Source organism: Amia ocellicauda, chromosome 15, assembly GCF_036373705.1.
Source record: "Amia ocellicauda isolate fAmiCal2 chromosome 15, fAmiCal2.hap1, whole genome shotgun sequence".
NCBI lineage: Eukaryota > Metazoa > Chordata > Actinopteri > Amiiformes > Amiidae > Amia > Amia ocellicauda.
Window position 1 is genome coordinate 29,995,591 of NC_089864.1, and position 22,733 is coordinate 30,018,323.

At 35.0% G+C, this 22,733-nt stretch overlaps 1 protein-coding gene across 2 annotated transcripts in view; it reads right to left on the reverse strand.

Moving 5' to 3' along the window:
* The window catches only part of LOC136772012 (CD9 antigen), a 31,688-nt gene extending 12,896 nt beyond the window's left edge, over positions 1 to 18,792 (reverse strand). Inside the window, exons 1-2 of one of the 2 annotated variants that reach the window (XM_066724654.1) lie at positions 18,633 to 18,792; positions 401 to 503 (exon numbers count right to left, since the gene is read on the reverse strand). In XM_066724654.1, coding sequence (XP_066580751.1) covers positions 401 to 503; positions 18,633 to 18,698 — 169 coding nt within the window. In that variant the 5' untranslated portion in view covers positions 18,699 to 18,792. Of the gene's footprint in view, positions 1 to 400; positions 504 to 5,659; positions 5,869 to 18,632 lie in introns of those variants that run through there. The other variant, XM_066724655.1, reaches the window with a different exon arrangement.
* Positions 18,793 to 22,733: the final 3,941 nt, after the last annotated feature.

A 22,733-nucleotide genomic window follows, 5' to 3' on the forward strand; every position in this document is an offset into this window, starting at 1 on the left:
CAGGGTTATGATAACCTATCGTTGTAATACACACACCAAAAATCACAATCACATTTGCCAAAAAAAACTTCACACTTTCCTTCCTACTTTGAATATAAAGGAATGCATTTACACTTAAAATAAAAAAGCATGATCAAAGGTCATGTATTAATTTAGTCTTAGCCCACTGGAGTCTTAGGTGATGTGAAGCACAGAATGGAGTTTTACAAAGCTGCAGTATCAGATACATTCTCGTGTACATTAAATGCTGCAGGGAGAGATGTATTTACATCTAGGGCAGCACAGCTAGACGTTGCTGCTGTAAAGGATGGGGGGGGTTCTTTATTAATTCCAGGATGACTTACAGGATACAAGAGCAATAGAAAAGTACAATACAGTTGGGATGGAGTTCATGCCTTACCTGTGAAAAATGTGGAGGGATTAGATTCAGATTCAAAAATGCCTTTGGTTCTTGAGTCAAAGCGCAGCCATAGTCCTATCGCCAGCACTGCTGTCCCAGCAAGCTAAAGACAACATAGCAGATTAGTTTGGGTGCTGGAGGTCTTTTCGTGACATAAAAGGTAGGTATAGAATAAACCTATTTTATTCAAATAAATTAATAAACTGACCCTGCTTGTGTACCCTGCCTAACAGCCCACTTCCAACTGATTATGGCTAAGTCAGTCTCTACCTCACTAGGGTCAATCTCTGCATAGGTATGTCCGGTTCCAAATTTCTATTATCTCAAGTCATTTGGGAGAATTACAATAAACCTGAAGGAATAAGACCCACCACGGGACCTGTCCAACTCACTTTATTATTATTACTGTTATTTATTTATTGTTAGACGCCCTTATCCAGGGCAACTTACAAAACATAAGCGCAATTAAAATAAAAAAACTGCAGTATTAGAATGAGTAGGCTATACAGATATTGCACTATGGATTTCCCTTTAAAGGAGCCCTGTCTTCAGATAATATAGGTAATGAAGATGCTCAATTGCAAATCAACCCAGTAATTTCTAGGCCCCAATCTTTGGATGCATGTTTATTCATTACAATATTTGTACATTAGGTTATGATTAATTTGTAAATAATTAACTGAAATATTAAGCATTAGCTTTTAGTTTACAGTAGGAATGCAGTAAAAAATCCCTAATATCTATAACAGACAATGTAAATACATGTATCCGCATTGGGATAATAAAGGTACTTGCTCATGTGTTTTTGTACCAGGGCTGTCAGAGTTCGTGGCTTAATTAGGAAAAAATGCTTTTAAAACTGAAGTTAACTAAGGCTAAGGCAAGGTATCTATAAATTAAAACATTAAACAGAATACTATGAGTCATTTTATTGTAAAGGTTTTAAGCATATTAAAAGGTGAGCAGTTTCCTTATCTACACAAAGTTTAGACCTATTCTGCAGTGAAACAATTTTAAGTGGACATTTTAGGTTACATTTCGTGGCCTGTCCAAATATACCACAATGGTAAAACAATTAAAAATTAAACATGTTTTTTCAAAAGCCATTTTGTTGTTATTTTGGTTTTGAAACTGTCACTTTTTAGGGGACATACGTTTTCCTGGTGAAACCCACCAATGGTAACTTCAACATATAGCCTACCCAAACAGTTACATCTCTTGCATATTCTTCATCTTTCACACACACAAAAAAAAAATCTGCTTTAAAGTTTAAGACAAGCTTTGTCAAATCCCACACCAAACTATAACACACAGAAGTAATGGAACATGTTGAAGAAAAAAAATAAATAAAAAAAAAAAAATAATAATAAAAAAATATATATATATATATATATATATATATATATATATATATATATATATATATATATATGCATCTATATATATATTTATCTATATACTGCTCAAAAAAATTAAGGGAACACTTAACATTTATTTCTGAACTTACTTAATGTAACTAAAACCAAATGTGTTTACACAAGTCTCTTGCACTTTTTAACAACATTTCTTAATTGAGTCTTAATTGGTACTTGCCATGTATGAAGATTAACACATATAGCCTTCCAAAATACGGTAAGGCAAAACAATTAAACCATTTAAATACATAAATGATGAAGTCTCTCTATTTCCCACCAGTAAAACCTATTTTGAGTATAACAACTCTATAACTAAGACACCTGAACCAAAGAAGAAAAAACATTGATTTACAGGCCTTTGAATTTATTTTTATATTTTTTAGTATTCGACTATGCAAGACATTAGACAATTGTGGTTATCTTAGTATCCCATTGTGAGAAACACTTTGGTTGTCCAAGCAGATGAAAATACATATTTATAGCTCTGTTTACCCCAGTGATGCAATTGAACTCAGTTTAACACAGGAACTGTAGGTGTAGATTTTTCATCCTTGTGTTAACACCCAAGTGCATGATGGAATGTGTTGCAATATTTAGGCTAACCCTTGAGTTTATTAGTAATTAAGACATCACAGTTTGCATTGGACAACTGCTTTGCTCTTCTATGAATTGTTCCTATGCAGGGCTGTTATCAGTCAGTACATCCTAAATCACCAAACATGGCATTTAACTCCCTGAGCAATTTTACCATAAAACTGCAGTCAAAATATACAAAAGCAATTGTTGCCTCATGGGGATAATTGTGATTGAGTCAAAGTCAAACTAGAGACAACTTTCTAAAAAAGCAGTAGCAAATATTAAAATATCAGCATAATCACACTAGAAGAAACTGAATATAATGTACTAACTTGGATAAGGGCCTCAACAAATTAATACAACAATCCTGTCATATTAACAAGTACAATGTTGAATTTCATAGCCTTGGCCTAAGTAAACACACTTATTCTAACTTACTTCTTATCCACAGCAGCAGTGGGAGGGTAACAAAACATAAATTGGATAATCCTTCATCCTGACCTATGTATGAACAAAGCTTTCTTATCAAGTAGGTTCTATGGTTTTAATATAGGATTTTTCCTATAAGTTGTAGTTAACTTAAAATGAAAAGGGGAACTGGAAAAATGTCAATTTGAATTAGTGTTTCAGGAAATAGGCTACATTATGAAGCAATTAAGTATATATTCTATTTTTCACATTAAAACATTTGATCAAAAATTCAAATTAAATTAAAATAACTAACAAGCTAGATAACCCCTCCCTCTGTATCTGTAGTGATTTAGAATAGGGCACTATTTTGGATAATCACTGTGTTAATGTGAGAATTCATTTGGGAAATTCAAATGCTGTGCCAATACAGACATCCCGAAAACCACACACTCATGTAAACCCTATTAGATGCCTTCCAGAACTATGAATAGGGGAAGTGACCCAAATAAGCCCACTTGCTCTGTTATTTTGAAATACAAAAAAGACAGGACATTTTATGATGATCTGTTTCATAGCAAATGCAAAGTTGTAACTGTCATGTTACTTTTTATTTGGAGCCAATCACATTTTTTGTTCTTGAGTTATGTATGACTTTGTGCTACCACTGTGCAGCAGCATTTTTAGAAGTCACCTCAAAATTTTGCTTTATGAGGGGCCTTCCCAATAATCATTTGTTCTGGAATTTGGTGACCAAACTTGGTGAATATTGATAAAAAATATAAAATTCATGTGGATCACGGATGGACAGAGAAGAATCATTTTCAAGAGTATTTCGAGAACCTGTTTTTGTAAAAGATCTTTGACATGGGACTACCAAGAGTTTAAATTTTTGACAGTCATGGCTCAGATAGTTCCCTGGCACTTGCAACGAAGGCCAGAGAAAATAGGGTTGTGCTTCTCTGGCTCCCATCTCACCTGACCCACATCCTCCAGCCACTGGACAAGACAGTGTTTGTAAGGATGTACCAATATGAAAATTCTGGGCCAATACCGATATCCGATATTAAACATTATTGGTTGCTTTGAGAGCACTGGAATATTCCCTGTGAGTCAGAGCTGGGTGAACAGACAAGTGTCCACAAATCATGCTCCTTTTTCTGAAGCACCTGTGCAGACTTCCACGGCCCCAACAGCCCCAGCCCCAGCCCCAACCCCAACAACCAGCAGAGCAAACTACCTCTACAAATGCAACAATTCCATGTGAAATTAGTCTCGAATAACATAAAAATGCAATTTGAATTAGTTAGGTTTGATATTTGAGGTCTGAATTCAATAATCTCAGAAATATTAAGGGCTTAAGTTAATTAATACAATTTGAAGTACTTACTGTTAAAACCCTTGTGGGATTATTTGGGACACATGTGGGCTTAAAGGGTACATATGTACCTTATAAACCCACTCTGGACCTTTCACTTTTGCAATTAAATAAGTTAATTTAATTTAGTCAATGCATGACAAAATATTCCACAAGTGTTTAGATGAGAGATTAATATTTGATTTAATTTCCACTTTATTTGGGAAGAAATTAATATCTAAGAAAACATGTAAAACTGTGGTGGGCTTAATTGGGTCACTTCCCCTACATATTTATAATAGTGTAATAATCACATCACCATATAGCAATTTCTTTGTAAGAAACTGTCATTGTCTGATCCCTAATGAAAATACTACCACTCTGCTCTTTTCTGTGCATTCCCTATGGATGTTTCGTAACACCTTAAATCTGGTCAAAATAGGCTACACAGACTGAAAGGTATTGGATACAGAGGACCCTACACATACAAGAACATTTAACTTCTACCATATTTATAGTTATAACATTGTTGGTAGTTGGAAACAAAAAATAAAGCATACATTAAAAATGTTAAGCAATTAAGTAGATTTGGTAATCTTAACATGTAAATTACAAAATTAGATTTATAGCTCACATTATGTTTATGCATTCACTTAAGAGGCATATAGTATACGGTAAATAATTTAAGACGCATTTAAAACCTACGTGGAGTTAGCCATTATCCACTCGAATTATCAGTCATGAGGCCTAAATTAAGCTTATGCAGTGATTCACTGACACATTGCTAGTTCTCGTTTCCAAAGCAAATAACAAGGGTGTGATGGTTAGACTATACTTCGCTCGTGACATGCATAATTTTACTAAAAACTGCCACCTCCTTATCTATATTGTTAAAATGTTTTAGAAATGTACAATAATTTTGGACGCCTAAATTTAGAGCCAGAAATGGTCTGCATATTTTCCTGTACAAAACGCAAACTAAACAAATGCTCAATTGATCAGTTAAAGTGTAATCAGAACTAGACAAAAACCTAGGCCTTACAGTAAACACTGAAACTACAGTGACGTTTCACAACTACGAAATAACTTGTTCAACTTGTTCTTTAGTAGTAAAGATTTTGTGTAAAGGATTATACATTATTGTATTGTAATAAATAAAATAAAACCCACAGGCAAAGTAATGATGCAGTTCCTGGCACTCCTTATCCCATACTCTTTTCAATGCTTTCTGAACAATCTAATTTCAAATGTACTTTACACAAGGATTGTACGATTTTCTTAACTTAGTGAGTTAGTAAATTTAACAGTACAGCACTAAGCGATTATATATATATATAAACATATTACATTGCTTCTAAAATTAGTCCTACACGATAACTTTAATTAACCTTAATACCAAACATTTAGTCTGCAACACATGTAAATGAAGAGTTTGAACAAGCTTTCCTATGAGTTTTCTAGAAGTTGCATCCATTTCGAATAGCCACATAAAGGAGCACATACCCAGAAAACAAAGTTGAAAACAAACATCAGGATTTTCACGCATTTTACACCGCCTTGCATGGTTACTTGGGATTTTTCTCAAATATTTAATTGTTTTCTTCCTAAAGAAAAGCTCTTCAGTCTGGACTTCCTCCTAGAGATTTGCTAAAATAAAGTCCACTTCCTGCAGCGCACTGTCCAAATATAAAACGCGCAGGTAAACGGGGAAGTGATTTGATTGTGGAAGGTGTGTAATAGATGCGTGCTGCTCGCAGGAGAGCCGGGACTCAAACAAACGTTAATTCTGATTGGCCAGGAGGAATTGCCGCCTGCTATTTGCTGCTGGAATCACCTACTTTTAAATGTTTTTGGTGATTCTGCTACATCATTAGACTGCTAAGGGTAGACGAACTGCCGTTTTAGACAAAAGTAGTTAATTATACACATTTGTAATCATGCTAACATCACTAGCATGATTACACACACCAAAATACACTTTGTATATTTATCCTTCATTAAACTACATCGAATATTACTGCTTTTAATACTGAATGTAAAATTAATTTTAAAAACCCATGTGACATCTAAAGTCAGAGTAAAGTTAAAATTAGAAACATAAGACAGTTTACAAACGAGAGGCCAGACATTTACAAGCCATGATAAACACACGGAATAAACTGTACAACATTAGGTATCAGTTACTTTCCAAAAGACCTGCAGAAAATATTGCAAACTGCAAGTTTTTATTTATTGATAAAAGCTCTGGTTGAAAGCTTCAATCCGAAGCAAGTCAAAAATATAATTAATCAGAGAAACTGGATGTTATGTTCCCCAGATGATAGCTAATCGCTGTTTATTTATGTAGGTTATTTTAAAGCAGTAATATTCAATGTAGTTTAATGAATGATAACATACAAAGTGTATTGGTGTGTGTGTGTAATCATGCTAGTGATTTTACTTTTGTCTAAAACGGCAGTTTATAATATTCGTCTACACCAGAGATGCCAACATTTTAATTAATTATTTAACTGTCATAAAAATACAGGTTTTATTAATCATAGTTTTATGTCTGTGCCCGAGTAAGACCTCTTTCTTGACCATGACATTACAGCTTTTCAAAAAACAGGAGACAAGGAGATTCAGCCTACATTTTTCACAGTACAGAGTATTTATTGTTTATGTACAAGGAAGTATATGCATTAGCATCTCTGAACCAATAAATAAATGTCTTACTACTGCATATATAGTTAAATCACAAAACTGTACCTAATACTATAACTTAAAGTTGAACTAAAATATAGGCATATAAGCTAGTCTTGGCAATTCTCAATCTAGAAACTAAGCAAAAAAGGCCTTACATTTCAGCCAAAAAAATAAAAGCTTTTTACCACTACAGATTATCATGGTAAGGATACAAAAATGTAAACTAAAATACACAATTCAGTGTCGGTGATGGCTGGTCAATGTTATGTCTTATTCACATATGTAGCTTAGTATAAGTGGCGCTCTTGCACTTCATCAGTACAGACTTATTGTACACAGCTTCATAGCATTTCTTTTCTACAGACAAGAGCTTCAGCTTCTGTACACAAATAGCTTCTAGGGTTTTCCTAGATAGACTTGGGTGGAACTCTGAACTTTACGCACAATGCTGAATATTCTCTCTGTGTCTGCATTGCTGTGGGGTATTATCAATATAGTTAGAATCACCATGGCCAACAATATAAACTTTGGTTGGCTTGTTACAGGATTGAAGATCCTCCCTATCTTGTACCAGGAAACATCTGCCCTGTCTGACTGAAGAATATCTTCAGGAATGTTCTCTACTTGGTATGCAAACAAACTCATTGTCCAAATAATCGAGCCTATCAACTGAGACCAAATCAAATCTTCTGATAAAATACATCACAGATTCAAATTTGACATTTGCCCTTTGACTGATGTCAGCTTCCCTCCCTTCTTGCATTCTTCTAAGTACTGTCTGGTTTTGGTGCCAATCACTAGATCTTCTCTGTCCCTCTGATTCTTTCTATCACTTACTTTAATTGTGATTGTAGACCTCACACTAGTGATTACTACAGGCTTAATGAATTTGCTGAGAAGGAGTAAATGCAAGGAATCCAATTCTCGTTTTAGAACCTGAATAAATGGCCCTTCTCTCTGCAGAAGTGCATTTAAGCCCTCAAAACATGGTAAGGAGGCCTGGAGAAACAGACAGGTTAGCTTCAGTATGGGATTTTCTAGGCTGCGCTGTATTCTACAGAACCTGTTGTCTGGCTTGTGGAGGAAAATGGAACCTCCTGTAGCAGTGACTGGAACTAAGACAGTTCAGGTTCAATGTGATTTATTACAGAGTCCAGAATATAGATCACAGTATACAAGTACACCGGGTACAGCAAGGCAAAACTGATACAAATACTTTATGGACAAGTCAGCTTTTATGAGTTGAGCCCCTGTCCAACTCCACCTTCCAGAGTGACGACCCCACCCACCAGAGTATCCCATGGCAACTGCCTATTAACATACCAAGTGACAATGGAGCCCTCACCCCCTCTCCCACATTCCAGGGTAATGGCTCACCCCTCATCCCTCCCAACAGAGACAGCCTGTCTCCTTACTCATCTTCATTAATAGCTTTTGATATGCTATTGATACAAGACTGGTAAGCAAACTGTCTCCTCATCAACATTTTGTTCTTATTGATACCAGGGACCCCCCCTTGCTCAGACATCTTCATTTACCTCCTGTGAATGAGGACAATACCCAAGAATATTTGAGGAGAAGACTTTAAGCTGTGTAATATTACCAGGGTGGAATTTCCCCAGCTTCAGCAATTACATTATTCCTTACACTTGCCAGCTGGTATTGTAGGTTTTACACCACTCTTCTTGCTAACAACTATCTTCTCCTTCAACCTTTCTGAAAAACAAGCAATAGATTTTCTGATTCTACAGATAGGTATCTTATACTTACATCCTTTGTATACAATATTATATTATTATTTTACTGTAATCTTCATTTTTACATTTAATCATTAGTAATGTTGTGTTAGTTTGCATTAATTAATATTGCTGACCTTTGTAATACTAATACATATAGACTGTACAGTGACTACGTTTAAAAACAAATATTAAAATTAAACTAAAATGTAATTTCACATAAATAGAAAAAAAGCTACTGAATTAGTGTAACTACTCTTTTTTAAATCTTCCATTATAATTGACTAGACTGTACTAACAGATTAAATGGTACCTTGATTAGTTGCAGAAGACACCTTACCAGCCTTCAGTTTCACACTGCCAGTACCATTGAACAATTCAATTGAGGTCACAACTGGGCCTACCAATAATTGAAAGCACATTCAAATAAGAAGTTTTCACAAACTGCAACTAATCAAGGTACCATTTAATCTGTTAGTACAGTCTAGTCAAGTGTAGCTCCAGACTGCAAATGGGAGTCTGCTGCAGAATATGAAGCTGAATGAAGTGAGGCACATATTCTTCCCCAAATATGTAGGTTCCATTTCTGCTCACAGATTATTGTCAATTTACACATATAAAAAGCAATAGTAATAGCACTTCACTAGCGTGATCATTTTTGGAATATGTCCCTTTTTATTTTGAACAATGAGAATCTTTAACCCTCATTCAAATTAATACAATCAATCTTAATTGTATATAGTGGAACATCATGCTAAAGCATGTCACAACATTAAAGAATAAGTGCATCATACAATTAATACATCATTTAGATGTTGCAGTATTGCTACAGTGCAGTAAAATGCATGAATCATATTTCATCACATATTAAGTTTGAGGATTATAATGCTAAAGTACATTTAAAACCCCCATTAAAATCTCAATCAACCCCCAAAACAAAGTCCCACAGATTCTCCCATTGCAAGAAGTAGAAGTTTGTTCATTTGGCTGCATTTGTAACCCTTCCATTTTGTTTTGTTTTGTTTGCACTTGCACTCAATGATAACCAATGAACCTTCGTTTTTTTCAACCCATATTTCCTTAATATCTAGTGCTTTTACATTTTGTAAAATAACTAAAACTGGTAGATTAATATACATTGTATGGCACTTGTGTTTTAAGACACAAATGCAGTTATCAATCTACCGTGATTACGAATGTGCACAAATGTACTCTACAAATCAAAGGCATTATTTGATTATTTTTGAGAATTTATTTTTCTTTTGCCAAATTTATTAAGTTTTTAAATTGTCGGAGTGTTAAACATGAATGATTGTGGCCATTTCTCCATTTGATACAGGATAACAACGGTAAACAAACTGCTTTCCCCCCGTGTGTTTAACAAACCCCTTCATTGTTGACAACATGAATCACAACAGGACAGACTTACTGTTGTTATCTTGGTCCTGCTGCCAGCGCCGCACCGCAGCACAAAGTCATCATAACATTAACATCTTGTTCGTGAAGTGCAGATTTTCACAGATCTGCACGGATCTGCGCAGTTCCACCAATGGGAGCGGAGGATTCCGCAGTTCTGCGCATAACTGCGTACAAACACCCGACCTAAAACATGAATATTCGGAATATAACGTGAGCGCTGCTCAATTACTTGGGGCCGGTGACGTCACTGCCAAATATACTGACTGGTGTTCTAACGTGCCAATCAGTTTTGACAATTGAGGGCCGGGCTGAAAAAAAAAAAAAAAAACGCAGATAGTCGCTCACTTGTCACGCCAATCTATACGGGTATGCGTGCCACAGGATCGCCATCCCTGCTATATACTCTCTTGCAGATGGGCTGGGGTCAATCTTTGCATAAGGACAACAGCTGGACAACAGCTGGGTATAGCTCTTGTCCAGAAACAGGTTTTGCCAGTCAAGGTTGCAGACACTCAGGAGTCAGGTATAACTGTTTGATTGACTGCATATATAACAAAGGAACCCTGACACAAAAGGTATGCGACATCCTGCTATAGTAGGAATGGGGTTTCTGCATGCGAAAGTGGTCAGTCAAGTAAACACAACTCTAGTCCATTTCTCTGTCTCACGTTACACCAATATCATGATTGGTCCCACAAAGTACACTGTGTGCCCTCCCGACAAATATGAAAGTATTTCTCACAAATGCTTTAAGAGTTGCTTCCTCGCTTCCTGGGTGATGGGGTGCTCTTCCCTTGAATAAAATATCCGGAGCTGAGAATCAACCTGAGTCCTGAGTCTCTGTGGATAACAGAGAATAAATCCACTACATAAGATATACCAATCTTGATGTATAACTTGTATGAATATCTTTTGAGGTTCATTGGCTGAGGAGTGGTCAGTTGAGTGGCTAAGGAAACATTTCCAGTCTGATAGGAGTGATCTAAGGATGATCTGCAATGAACCTACCTGTGCTGAAAAAGTTATTGGTGAAACAGTGAATCTTGGCTTCTAATGTTCGAAATAGCGAGAGGCTTGTAGGGGCTGAACTAATCATAAACACAACAAGAACTCTGGCAATCGATCAAGTCTGTAAACAAAGTACTGTTAATGTTTTGACATCCTCACTCTGTCTTTGTCTCTTTTTTTCAATCCCATGCTCTCCTCCTGCCTTCCCAACCAATAAAAGCTGCTTTCACACTAGACAGTTTAACCCAGGGCGATCCCATCAAGCACTTTCACATTGTAATTTTCAACCCAAGATGAAACTCTGAAGCTAGAGACCAGGGTTAAGATTTCCAACCTGGGACGAAGCGCTCATCACGGGTTGGAAACCATTCGTGTGAATCATAACCTGTGTATTGTAGCGCAAGGCCAATGTGAATGCAAGCAAGGCTAAATTCTGTGGTGAGTCACCTCAAGGCCGGGTCTACTCAACCTGGGATTCCTATTTATATGCAGGAGCCAGGTAAATCAAGGAATCTTTGTCTGGCAGGTGCTATTCCTGAAGTGAGTCATCCCCCAGGGTTTCTGAGGGATGTAGTGCTATTCAGTCAGGCCCTCAGGTGGGCCAGGTTGAATTTAAAAAACATGGCTTGCCTCTAACATAAAAAGTTGCTGGAGGATCACAGCTCTGAATAGTTCAGTGCCACTGAAATATTGTATTAATTCTAAAATATCAGGATCTGCGAACAGGGAGGAGACAAGGTTGCTGGTGTGGCTTCCAAAATGCAAAGCAGCAAGAAAGCCACTGTTAGCCAATTACATCAATTGTTATTCAGCTAAAACAGAGTATGGTAGAGCAAGAGGTCTCTGCGGGAGAACACAGACATAAATATAAACCTGTGTTTACTATGAACACATTAATGCATAATGGTCAACTTTTCAGTTTAAGTAACATAATGGCATAGTACTACAGACTATAATAATAATCATAATAATTCCGTATCTAATACACATCTGAGGCTTTATATTAAAATACAAATTTAAACACCCATGAAGTGTTACAATAAAGGAGAAATAAGCAGTGACTGAAGTATAGCAGTGGGGAATTATTGTGACAGCTTACCTCAATGGGTCAATTATTATTCTTATTCTTATTTTTATTTCTTGGCAGACACCCTTATCCAGGGCGACTTACAACATAAGTGCAAACAAAGTGCAAAAATACAGTTACGTACAAGGCATCAATCATTACAAATTCAATTTAACTAAAACATAGCAATTCAAAATAATACATTTTACAAATTCCAATTTACAATTTACACAAGTACAGTAAGTGAGGTCCTACATCCTGGACGGTGAAAGCTAAGTGCTGTCAAGATGTAGGGTCACAGTCAAGGGCTACGGGAAAGGGAGCAAGGAGGAAACAATCCAGAACGCGAGAAGCATAATAACAACTGTGAAGTGCTATCTAGCAGGGATAGAGGACTAATATAACAATTGCAATGAACTTGCAGAGTTACTGTGTACTAAATTGCATACTACATAACACAGTACTATCTTGAGATCATCCCCAGCTGCATATTTTTGCAGTGAAAAAAATAGTGGAAAAAGTTGGAGACTTTATTACAGTACTAATGATTACATTTGTTGTTATGCTACCAAACACGAAGTAATAGCAATAGTTTTCAGCGTATTATATTTTTAAAGTACATTTATTTCAGTTTATATTTTTTTCTTCAGAATTTTTTTTTCTTATATTATAAATTATATAAATTATATTCGGACCTGGCACCTCCAACACTGCAACCAGACACCACTCCTCTGCACAAAAACTGCAGTCCCAAGTTGGACCCATAAACGCTGAATCACGCTGAATGCACGTTACATGAATACTATGTTGGCACAAGTCAGCTATAGGCTACATAATGCCCAATATTATATATAACTTCAAATATATTATTCATATAATACTGCATTACAATTCCAGCTGGGTAATAATTATTGTACAGCTTTCAATATATTATTTTCTTTCATAGTAAACCTTTCAACTGAATTATGTTAAGTTTTGTTATTGCTAACTGTGGTGTTCATTTTATCCATGTATACCAGACCATTTGCCACTGTTCATAACTTATTACAAATATGTTGTCAATGTCAAAAACAAAAACATAAATGTATTTTATATGCAAAAATATATGTTAGTCCATAGCAGGGGTAAGACTAAGACTGTATTCGAAACCACATACTACACATACTACATTCCAACATTTCAGTAGTATGCATATTGAATGTAGTTTATGAATTTGTAGTATGGTGGTTTGCTAAATTCACCAAAATATGCAGTACAAAACCAAAACTGACTAAAATTAATACTGTATCCCGTCATGCTTCACGATCGGCTGATGTTCCATGTCACGTGAGGTCACATGGCATATAGGTCACAGTTCTGCACAGAAATTCAGAGATGCGCGCAGAAATCTATGTAGAATCGCCACACCCCAGCACAGGGGAATCCCGGATCAAATAAATGAAGCGAAAACGTAATAGTCCACATCATGAACAATTATTATTATTATTAATAATAATAATAATAATAATAATAATAATAATAATAATAATGTTATTGTTATACATCCTAGCAGATGCTTAGCCAGGGTGACTTGATAATGATAGTTTACAGAAATGTACAAAAACAGAAATGCCATTCTTAGTCAGAACAAGAAATACTTTGTGTGTTAAAAGTAAGTTTTCCAGTTCCATGACAGAATAAGTATAGTGAAGGAGGATCTAAATGCTGAGGTACTCTATAGACACACATTTCTTGCCACGTTTAACACAGGGTCCTCCCCACAATCCTGACTAACCTCAGCATAAGCAAAGCAGAAGTATGGGTTCACTTAAAAGTAGGGTGTTCCCAAAGTACAGCTGTAAAAATATTCTCAATATAGTATTTTTAACTTACTGAAAGCCTTGTTTTGAATCCCACAAATTACAAAGTTGAGCAATATATCTGGTGAAACTGTCCTGCTCTATGATCTTGTGACACATCTTCTTTCTGACATTACGAGGAGCTTTTATTATTTATTACAGCAATCATCAAGCTTCATACTATAAAATGACCAATGCATGATGTTTTTTTCCTGAACATTCACTTGGGTCTTCCATTGAGTATTCACTTGTAAATTTCTTGGGATTACAGAGAAGAAATAACATTTATTAATTACATTATTTGGGTTTCACTGATGTTAAGGCAAAACCAGTAAGCTGAAACAGACCAAAGAGGTCCCAAATACTCCAAATAAGTAATACATAAGTACCCATTTCAAACAACTTTTAAAAAGTATTGTCCTTCAAAAAAGCTCAATTTATTGTGCAAATGCCTATATTCTCCATCCTTCCTTGTTCTCCTCCTCAGCACAACTTCAGAGCAAATACCCATCACACCCCTTCAGCAGACCCAAATTGAGGCAAAAGGTAGCCATCTAATTGGTGAGACCCAGCACAGCAAGGCTATATCATTCCCCTCCCTGCTTATGTACATTGGTTACCCATCTGGGTCCAAACCACATCAAAGATACTTTCAATTTAGCAAGCATTCCTATACATCCACCCGAAGATGTCTTTGATCTGCTGACCTTCTCCCACTATGTACAAAACAAAATTGCATCTTGCTCTAACCTCCTATGCCTATAATCTTCAGCAGGATGTAAACTCTGTTACTGAATGCAACAAGCACACATAATCTCTGTCCCACAATAAAGGTACATTCTTAAAAAAGTTAGGACCTTCCAGAATATGTCACGTACATAGTGAATTAATGCAAAGTAATGTATGAATGTGATATATATTAACATATTGTCAAATTCTTATTCTGGTAATTTTTCCATTTGACATCATACTGTGAAAGTGTCTCATGATAACCTAATGGAGTTGAAATACAAGTCTTATTGTATTGTTATTGCATCATGTTGGTTCTTGACAAAAATATAATTCCATACATTTAAATTAAACAAATGCCTTATTAAAAATAGCCTGTAGCTTTGTAAAGATTCCACTATAAGAATAATACTCCCACAGTGCTATTAGCATATTTCCATGCAATTTGTCTTGGATAAAGGCATTCATGCTACACAACACACCCAATGTGTGTATTTCATAGTAAAACATATCTGTGAAGATAAAGTAAGCTCTGATCTTTCAGAAACCTAAATGGAAAAAAAAAACCTACCCTTTAGTGCTAGGGCTTTAGTGCTAAAAAGACTTTGGATATTTCAATGAAACAATAAACAACTGTGACTATGCATACAAGTACACACATGTTGTACATTTATTCACAAAAAGCAAATAAAGGGGATTCAAATCTGCAAACAGAGCAATTCAACATTGCATTCAACAATTCAAATTGCATTTTAATATGCTACAATTATTTTAATAATAGTTTATTATAATGTTACACATTTCAGACATAACTCTCATTACAAATTGAACAAATCCAACATGATTACACATTAACAATGTTACATTTTTGCTTTACACAAAAACGTCACATTTTTGCTTCATACTTTTTCTGTTCAGGTTCCAAAACATGAATTTTAACATCACTAAGTAAATCCCTATGAATTACATAGATATACAATGTTAATTATGACTAAGTGTAACAAAGAAGTGCCACCCTAATTAAATTGCTAAACTTAAAAGCAAGTGATTATAGTCATAACAGTAAGGAAGACATCCTTAAAGAGGCCAAAATTGTTGAATTGTTGAAAACCTTTTTGTTATTTATCCTTTACATTACACACCCTGTTATAATTGCTAGTATTGATCAGCAACTATATTGAACTTATCCATTAATCCAATAATTAAAAACTGTCATTCTTTCTGTGTCTTGAGATGACTATAGCAGACAGACACTCAGTTCCCATAACATTTAAAGGTCCTTTCCATGACACTTTCAGGGGATGATGTTGGTTAAATTGATATCAAAACTTCCTGTTGTTTCTAGAAGGGCAAGTCAATGGGGCATCATATTTACTCATGATCTATATTTGTTGATTGTTCATTAGCTAATATAATCCATTAGATTTGCAAATTAATCTGCATTTAATGAATATATATAAAGTATTTAAATGTATCCCATATATTAACTTTTTCTTTGTTCTGTCTTGGATAGGTCTCAACCTATAGCCTAAGTAATCACACATATTTTCCTCAGTTATCAGAACCTTTGCCGAATCCAGGGTAGGGATGCACCAATAGATCATCCAGCTATCAGTATCAGCCAATATTGGCATAAATTTACACTATGGGCTATCACTGTTTGTGCACATTTATCATATTTTGTTAAGACATATGAGTAGAGAAAATGGGACGCTTATTTAGACCCAGTAAGAGTAGTAACATCAGTCAGAAATATCAACCATTTTAAAGCAATGGGTTTTAAAAAGCATTGCGTTAAAGTGGTTGATATTTCTGACTGATGTTGCTGCTTTTACTGAGTCTAAATATGCGTACCATTTGCTCTACTCATGTTTTAACAAAATATGATTTACATGCACAAACTGTGAGGCAGTAATTAAGTGCCATGCTACTTTGTTGTTTATATGTGCATTGCATGTGCCTGGTTATGTGCAAATGTCAGTTTTGTGGACCTATTTCAAAGGCTGTATTTGAAACCACATTCTACCATACTACACATACTACATTCTAACATTTAAATAGTATGGACATAGTATATTAAATTATAGTATGGTAAAAGTACCTGGATGGCTTGATACATTCGCCAAAATATGCAGTATACAACCAAAGCTCACTACAATGAATACTGCATCCCATCATGCTTCACGTTCAGCTGATGTCCCATGTCACGTGAGGTCACATGACATACGTAGTACACTGAATCAATCTTCTTCATACTGAGTACTGTACTACTTACAAGTCAGAAAATCAGTATGTAGCATGTAGTATGGTAGTATGCGGTTTCAAATACAACCAATGTGTCCTATCAGGTCAGCAGAGTGGCCATTTGTAATGCAAGTTCCACTGAAGTATCTGGAGGAGGAAGCTCGTGAAAATATCTCAGCACATCAATTTCAGCAAAACTTTACTTTTCTTAAAACATCTCTATCGCCAAGATGCAGGACACTACTACTGGCATAGCAGCAATGCCTTTATGGCTTGCACTTGAAGGTAACTGGGAAGAATATTGTCATTACAACCTACAGAAATATGTTGGCAAATATATTTAATTGAAATCATTAAAGAAATGCATTCAAGTATTTTACTTTCTAGGAGCAATAACAAAGAAGGCAAGCTAAGTGACCACATAATCTAACAGATTATTTCACATTTGATGCCCATATTTCAAATGAAAAGAGTGTTCCATTATATTTCTAGTAATTTTCCTGTGAAATGTTAAATCACATATGTTCATTAGGACAAACCAAGACCTCAAGACACTATCTGTACTGGGTTTTTACACCAGTTGAGTTCTTACTTTATTAAACTCTTAATTGAAAATATCTATTGAATTAATGTTTTAAAGATTTTAGTTGAAGATGTATATTACAAAGTTACAAGAATGTATTTTTTATTGCAGAAACTCATTAGTTTCCCTTCTTCAGCATCATGTCAAATCATCAGATTAATGACTGTATGAACAATGCGTGTTTACAACAATATATACAATATATAATTATATTAAACATATTTAACCTACAGTTAAGTATGCTATAATTATACTTTAGCACATGTCACATATTCTCTACTGAACTATAATTATTTTTCATTAGGACATGTCTAACATGTCGAACTTTTTAACTTACTGGTAATGTTCCCCTATGGCCCACAGTAAGACAAGCAATGTAATCCTATGTAATGTATTGAAAGGATTAGCTGCTTCTATTTATAGATCCACTGATTAAAAGCCATCATATGGCAGCCGTCTGGTCCCCCTCACATACAATTTGGTTACACAAAAAGATCAACGCATGGATTTAATTAGTGAAACAAATACTGCAACAGCATATTAACATAATTATACGACTATCCTAAAACTGAACGTTCTAATCACAGTGAATTTAATTTTTAAAAACTATCTGATGTGCACAGGCAAAACAGTAAGACTGATTGTCTAAAGTTGCTTCACATTACCATAACTCTATTGTGTTTAATACAGATTTTCTACTAACGTTGGAATTAGGTCATCTGAATTGTGACTATCGGGGTATTAGTCACTGCTGAGAAAAGCCCATCTGATTAACACGGCAGCTTTTTTCTTGACCACAACTTAAGTACATTACACGTTTTTCTAGACTTAAATCAAAGTCAAACTAATTTGGCATTCAATGTACATCAATTTGACCATTATGCACAAACCAAAGCACACATTACAACAAATAATAATATGGAATATGTTGGAAAATGTTCCTTCATTCTTGCCAAACAGAATTCTGTTTGTTGGTGTTATTGTTAATGATGATTCATCCTTAGTTAGTCACAGTATCAAAATAAATGCAATAAACAATTAGCATTAGTTCTAAACTTAGTACACGTCCTATGTACTTGTTTTTTACAAGTATGATTTGCTGAAAGTAACTTTAAAAGCATATATACAATTATTGTACGAGATGTAATGCAAAAGATCAGGAACTTACCCAGAAAATGAAATTAAAGATGAATAATAAATATTTGATACACTTAGCTCCGCCTGTTACTGGCATTTCCCCGTATTTTAAAGTTTTTTTCCTATTAAAAAATAGTGAACCGTTAGACGCCTTATTTTCCTGATTTGTTCTGCCGCTGTGCTTTAGCCTGTTGCGCTGCTCACTGTCTGATCTGTATTAAATATGAGACACTCCCACTCCAGACAGTAACCACATGATTTGATACTAGTTCTGGGGATTTTTTTAGGGGAGTTATATCTAAAAACATCTGGAAGATATATCTTTTATAAGATATATTTAACACCATAAACCAAACATTTTAAAACTATATATTCAGACTTTTTTGAGAGTTAGAATCGAAAGCTATGCAATACACTACCTTAGTACTGTATAGTAATAACAGTATTACCTGAGATCAGGGTCTTTTTAATGTGGGCTGAAACTAGTACAGTTTATTCATGTGGTGCAGTCATTTGGCAGGTAGTGGAAGGAACATTTTGAGAAATTGTATTAATTATGTTATCTGATTTTATTGTTGTATTATATATTACATTGGAAGAAGCCATTATCCAAGGTATACAATATAACCAAAATACTATACTATGTTTATATTTCATAAGTGGATTTGTTTGGATACAAAAAGCATATTACAAGGATTTAAGGGATTCACTATCATTTTCTACAGTTTTAAACAAGATTAATGTCAGTTTCTTCCAGTGACACTGGTATCCTATAGATTTATATGTAGACTCCTGTCTCTGCTTGCTTATTGGAAGAAGAGGTTTGATCGGGTTGTCAAATAGCCTAGTAGTATACCAACCAGTTTCCAGTGCCAAAAAGAAAGTAATAAAGACATCACAGTAAAGGGAAGAAATAATTGACCCCATAGTTCTGTGGCAGATTTAGCTCTGCAAAAAGCACTGCATCTTTTAAGGTGCAGGCTTTAACTGCTTTTGTTCTATTGCCACAAAACTGCATCACTTCATAGTCCTACAGCATAGCTCAGCCAGTTGCTTATCATTAAATATTTTTACATTTTCTAAAAGATTGTTACTAGCGGGTAACAATCTTGCAATCATGTGAAGTGTTTATATAGGATCTGGTTTTAGTGTAAGTGAAGTAAGATTAAGGGTCGGATTAAATCAAAACTTTGACCCACCAGCTAATAGCAAACTACAAACCTGTACATCATGGTTACATTTCTGATTAGAAGAAAGTGTCATCTTACTAATAATTAAGCCGCAGCTGAGTACAGTTATGTGGTTTTCTATTAGCAGGTGGGTCAAAGTTTTGATTTAATCCTGCCCTAAGTAAAGAACGATCTGTGAATCTGTGAAGTCTTAAAATCAAATATGAGAATACTTCAGTATGGTTTTGGTTGTCAATAATTAAGCCTTACAAAAAGATTTTTAAATAAAGGGTATGCTATTGATATTGATGTAATGACCAACAACTGATACAGTCAGAAATATTACTGTAATCCTGTCTATTCTATTGTAAATGTGTTTAGTACATACTATTCTCTTAATCTGTTTGATCAACACACCTAGATCAACAAATACTGTTTAGTGTCTTTGGATATGGTTTAATGATTGCTACCATATTTATAGTGTATTGTTTAGTACATTTCCCAGTAGTAAAGGCATAGATCCCTTAAAACTACTTTCGTTACCAGTATAACGTTTTCCCCCTTGGTTAACTGTCTTCAAGAGTCCTGATAATTGATTTTAGCATTGTAATGTGTTTCTTTATATTGTCCTCTTCAGTGTGTCAATTTCTAAGAAAATAATCTATTGCTCCTTGTTTCATTTCCTCTTTAGTGTGATTTTTTTCATTTTGTGCATTAGCAACATTTTATGAGTTTTCTGTAACAATAAAACACCAAACAAAGGCTCTTTCAAGTAACAGAACAATAGTGTTATTTTTTCAGTTGAAGGCTGAAGACAGTGCTCAAACAAAACATTTTCAAAGGAGCATACACCAAGGAAAACAGAACCTAGAACACCAATAAAATTGTGATAACCACCACCTAAACACTGTAGGTTCATCACAATGAATAATAATAATAATAATAATAATAATAATAATAATAATAATAATAATAATAATAATAATAATACAAATCTGAAAATATTATTTCTGTCAATAATAATAAAAACACATGACAATGTTAAACTTTTAAACACAGTAAGCCTATAAAAAATGTAAAAGAAAATTGTGATTAATATCCTGTGTTGTTTTTGTAAACAATTGTGTTTTTAAATGGAATTAGTATATCCCTCCTTTATTTGTTTTTATTCTTTATTTTGTTGCTTATTTCCCCCTTACTCAGTCCTGAGGTATCCAACCATGCTGCTGATATTGTCCTGGTACCTTTCCCTCTCCTACACTCTTACAATAAATGGTGTAAAATAGAACCAAAAAGTGTTCTGTGGCTCGCTTATGGCCCTCAAAAAGGTTCTATGTTGAACCATTTTCTGAAGCTCTGTGGTAGGAACCCTAGAGGTTCCAAATCATACAACCAAATGATTCAAAATTGAGCCAAGTATGGTGCTATTTGTGAAACACCCTTTTCACCCTTAAAAGCTGCATTATAAAATACATTAGTTTAATTTTACCTCACTTTTAATAACTTTTTCTTGTTCTTGTTACCATTATTATTATTATTATTATTATTATTATTATTATTATTATTATTATTATTGTATATACAACATTATAAGCTTTAACTCATAACAACTACTGAGATGAGATGCAGAATTAAGGACATACAGAAGAAATTCAGATCTGTATTGTACCCAATTTGAGGATGACAAATACAGTCTATTGTTTTCATAAATATTTGATTTTCATTAATGAAATTCAGTCAAAGTGATGATGAGTGAAAACATTTATACATATTGTAGCACTTACTGTGCACAACAGGTTCAAAGCCAAAGAACACTCTGACTTATTTATTGCAGTGTCTGCTCAACTTGCTCTTACAAGAACATGTAGAACTATACATTGAGAAAGACACAGATAGAGGGGAAAGGTAGGGGAGGGGGGTGGGGGGAGCTATGCCTGGGTCCTTCTGATGCATCCAGCGTGAGACATACAAAGTGCACACCATAGGGGTAAGGGACTCACAGGACAACAGACAGGTAATAACAACCACACAACCATTTACAAGTCGACCAATCTTATTATTTTCACAGACCATAGGCTGATGTAATTTAGTCGCTGGGGGGACTATCTTAGTGGGTGCCAGTTACATTCAGTGAGACAGTGAGCAGTAGACAGGGGATAGAATAGGTTAAATTTAACTTCTCGGATGAGAGTGACTGTCTGTAATGGAGCTAGGTATTCCTACTGCTGTAACTTAAGCTCTGGGAGCAGGAAAGGGAGAGGGGACTCCACTTACCTAAGTTACAAGGAGAAGGTTGGAGGATATCTACCATCTGCAAAGGACCTCACTCATCTCAATTAGTCGTTCCAGAGACGTCAAGGTGTTCACTCTTTTACTATGTGTTCACTATGTCTCTATGAATAACTGCATTTCTCTCCCTGTGTGTCTGTGTAAACAATGTCACTGTTTCACGGTCCTGTACTATTATATACTGTACCTAGTAGGACAGGGTCTGATAAGAACCAGTTTTCACCAGGGATTTGGGCTTGATATATCATACAAGCCCCAGTTATATTAAACATTACGTATACCTTCTTTTTTCCCTAATTTTGCCATATATGGGTCTTCCTGAGCAGTTTTCAGGCAGAAACTGAGCTTCCACTGATCACGGGACAGACATGTGTGCCTGTTATCTTTCTCTCCTGTCTGGTCTGCATAAAAATGCCTTTACTTTGTAACTTCTCTAAGACTGTTCTTGAGATTGCCTCTCGACACACCTCTTCCTCTTGGCCGCTTGTAATAAATTTCTCTTGATTGAAAATACATCTCTCGATTATTTTGACTCTTCACTCTACAACAGTTTAAGTATCTTTCTTAAACAATGTGTTGAAGAACCACTACTTTGTGTTCTATATTTGTTAAGATAATTATTCTGAACACACTAAGTGGTGGTTTCCCCAGAACATGCACAATCTAGAGTCACA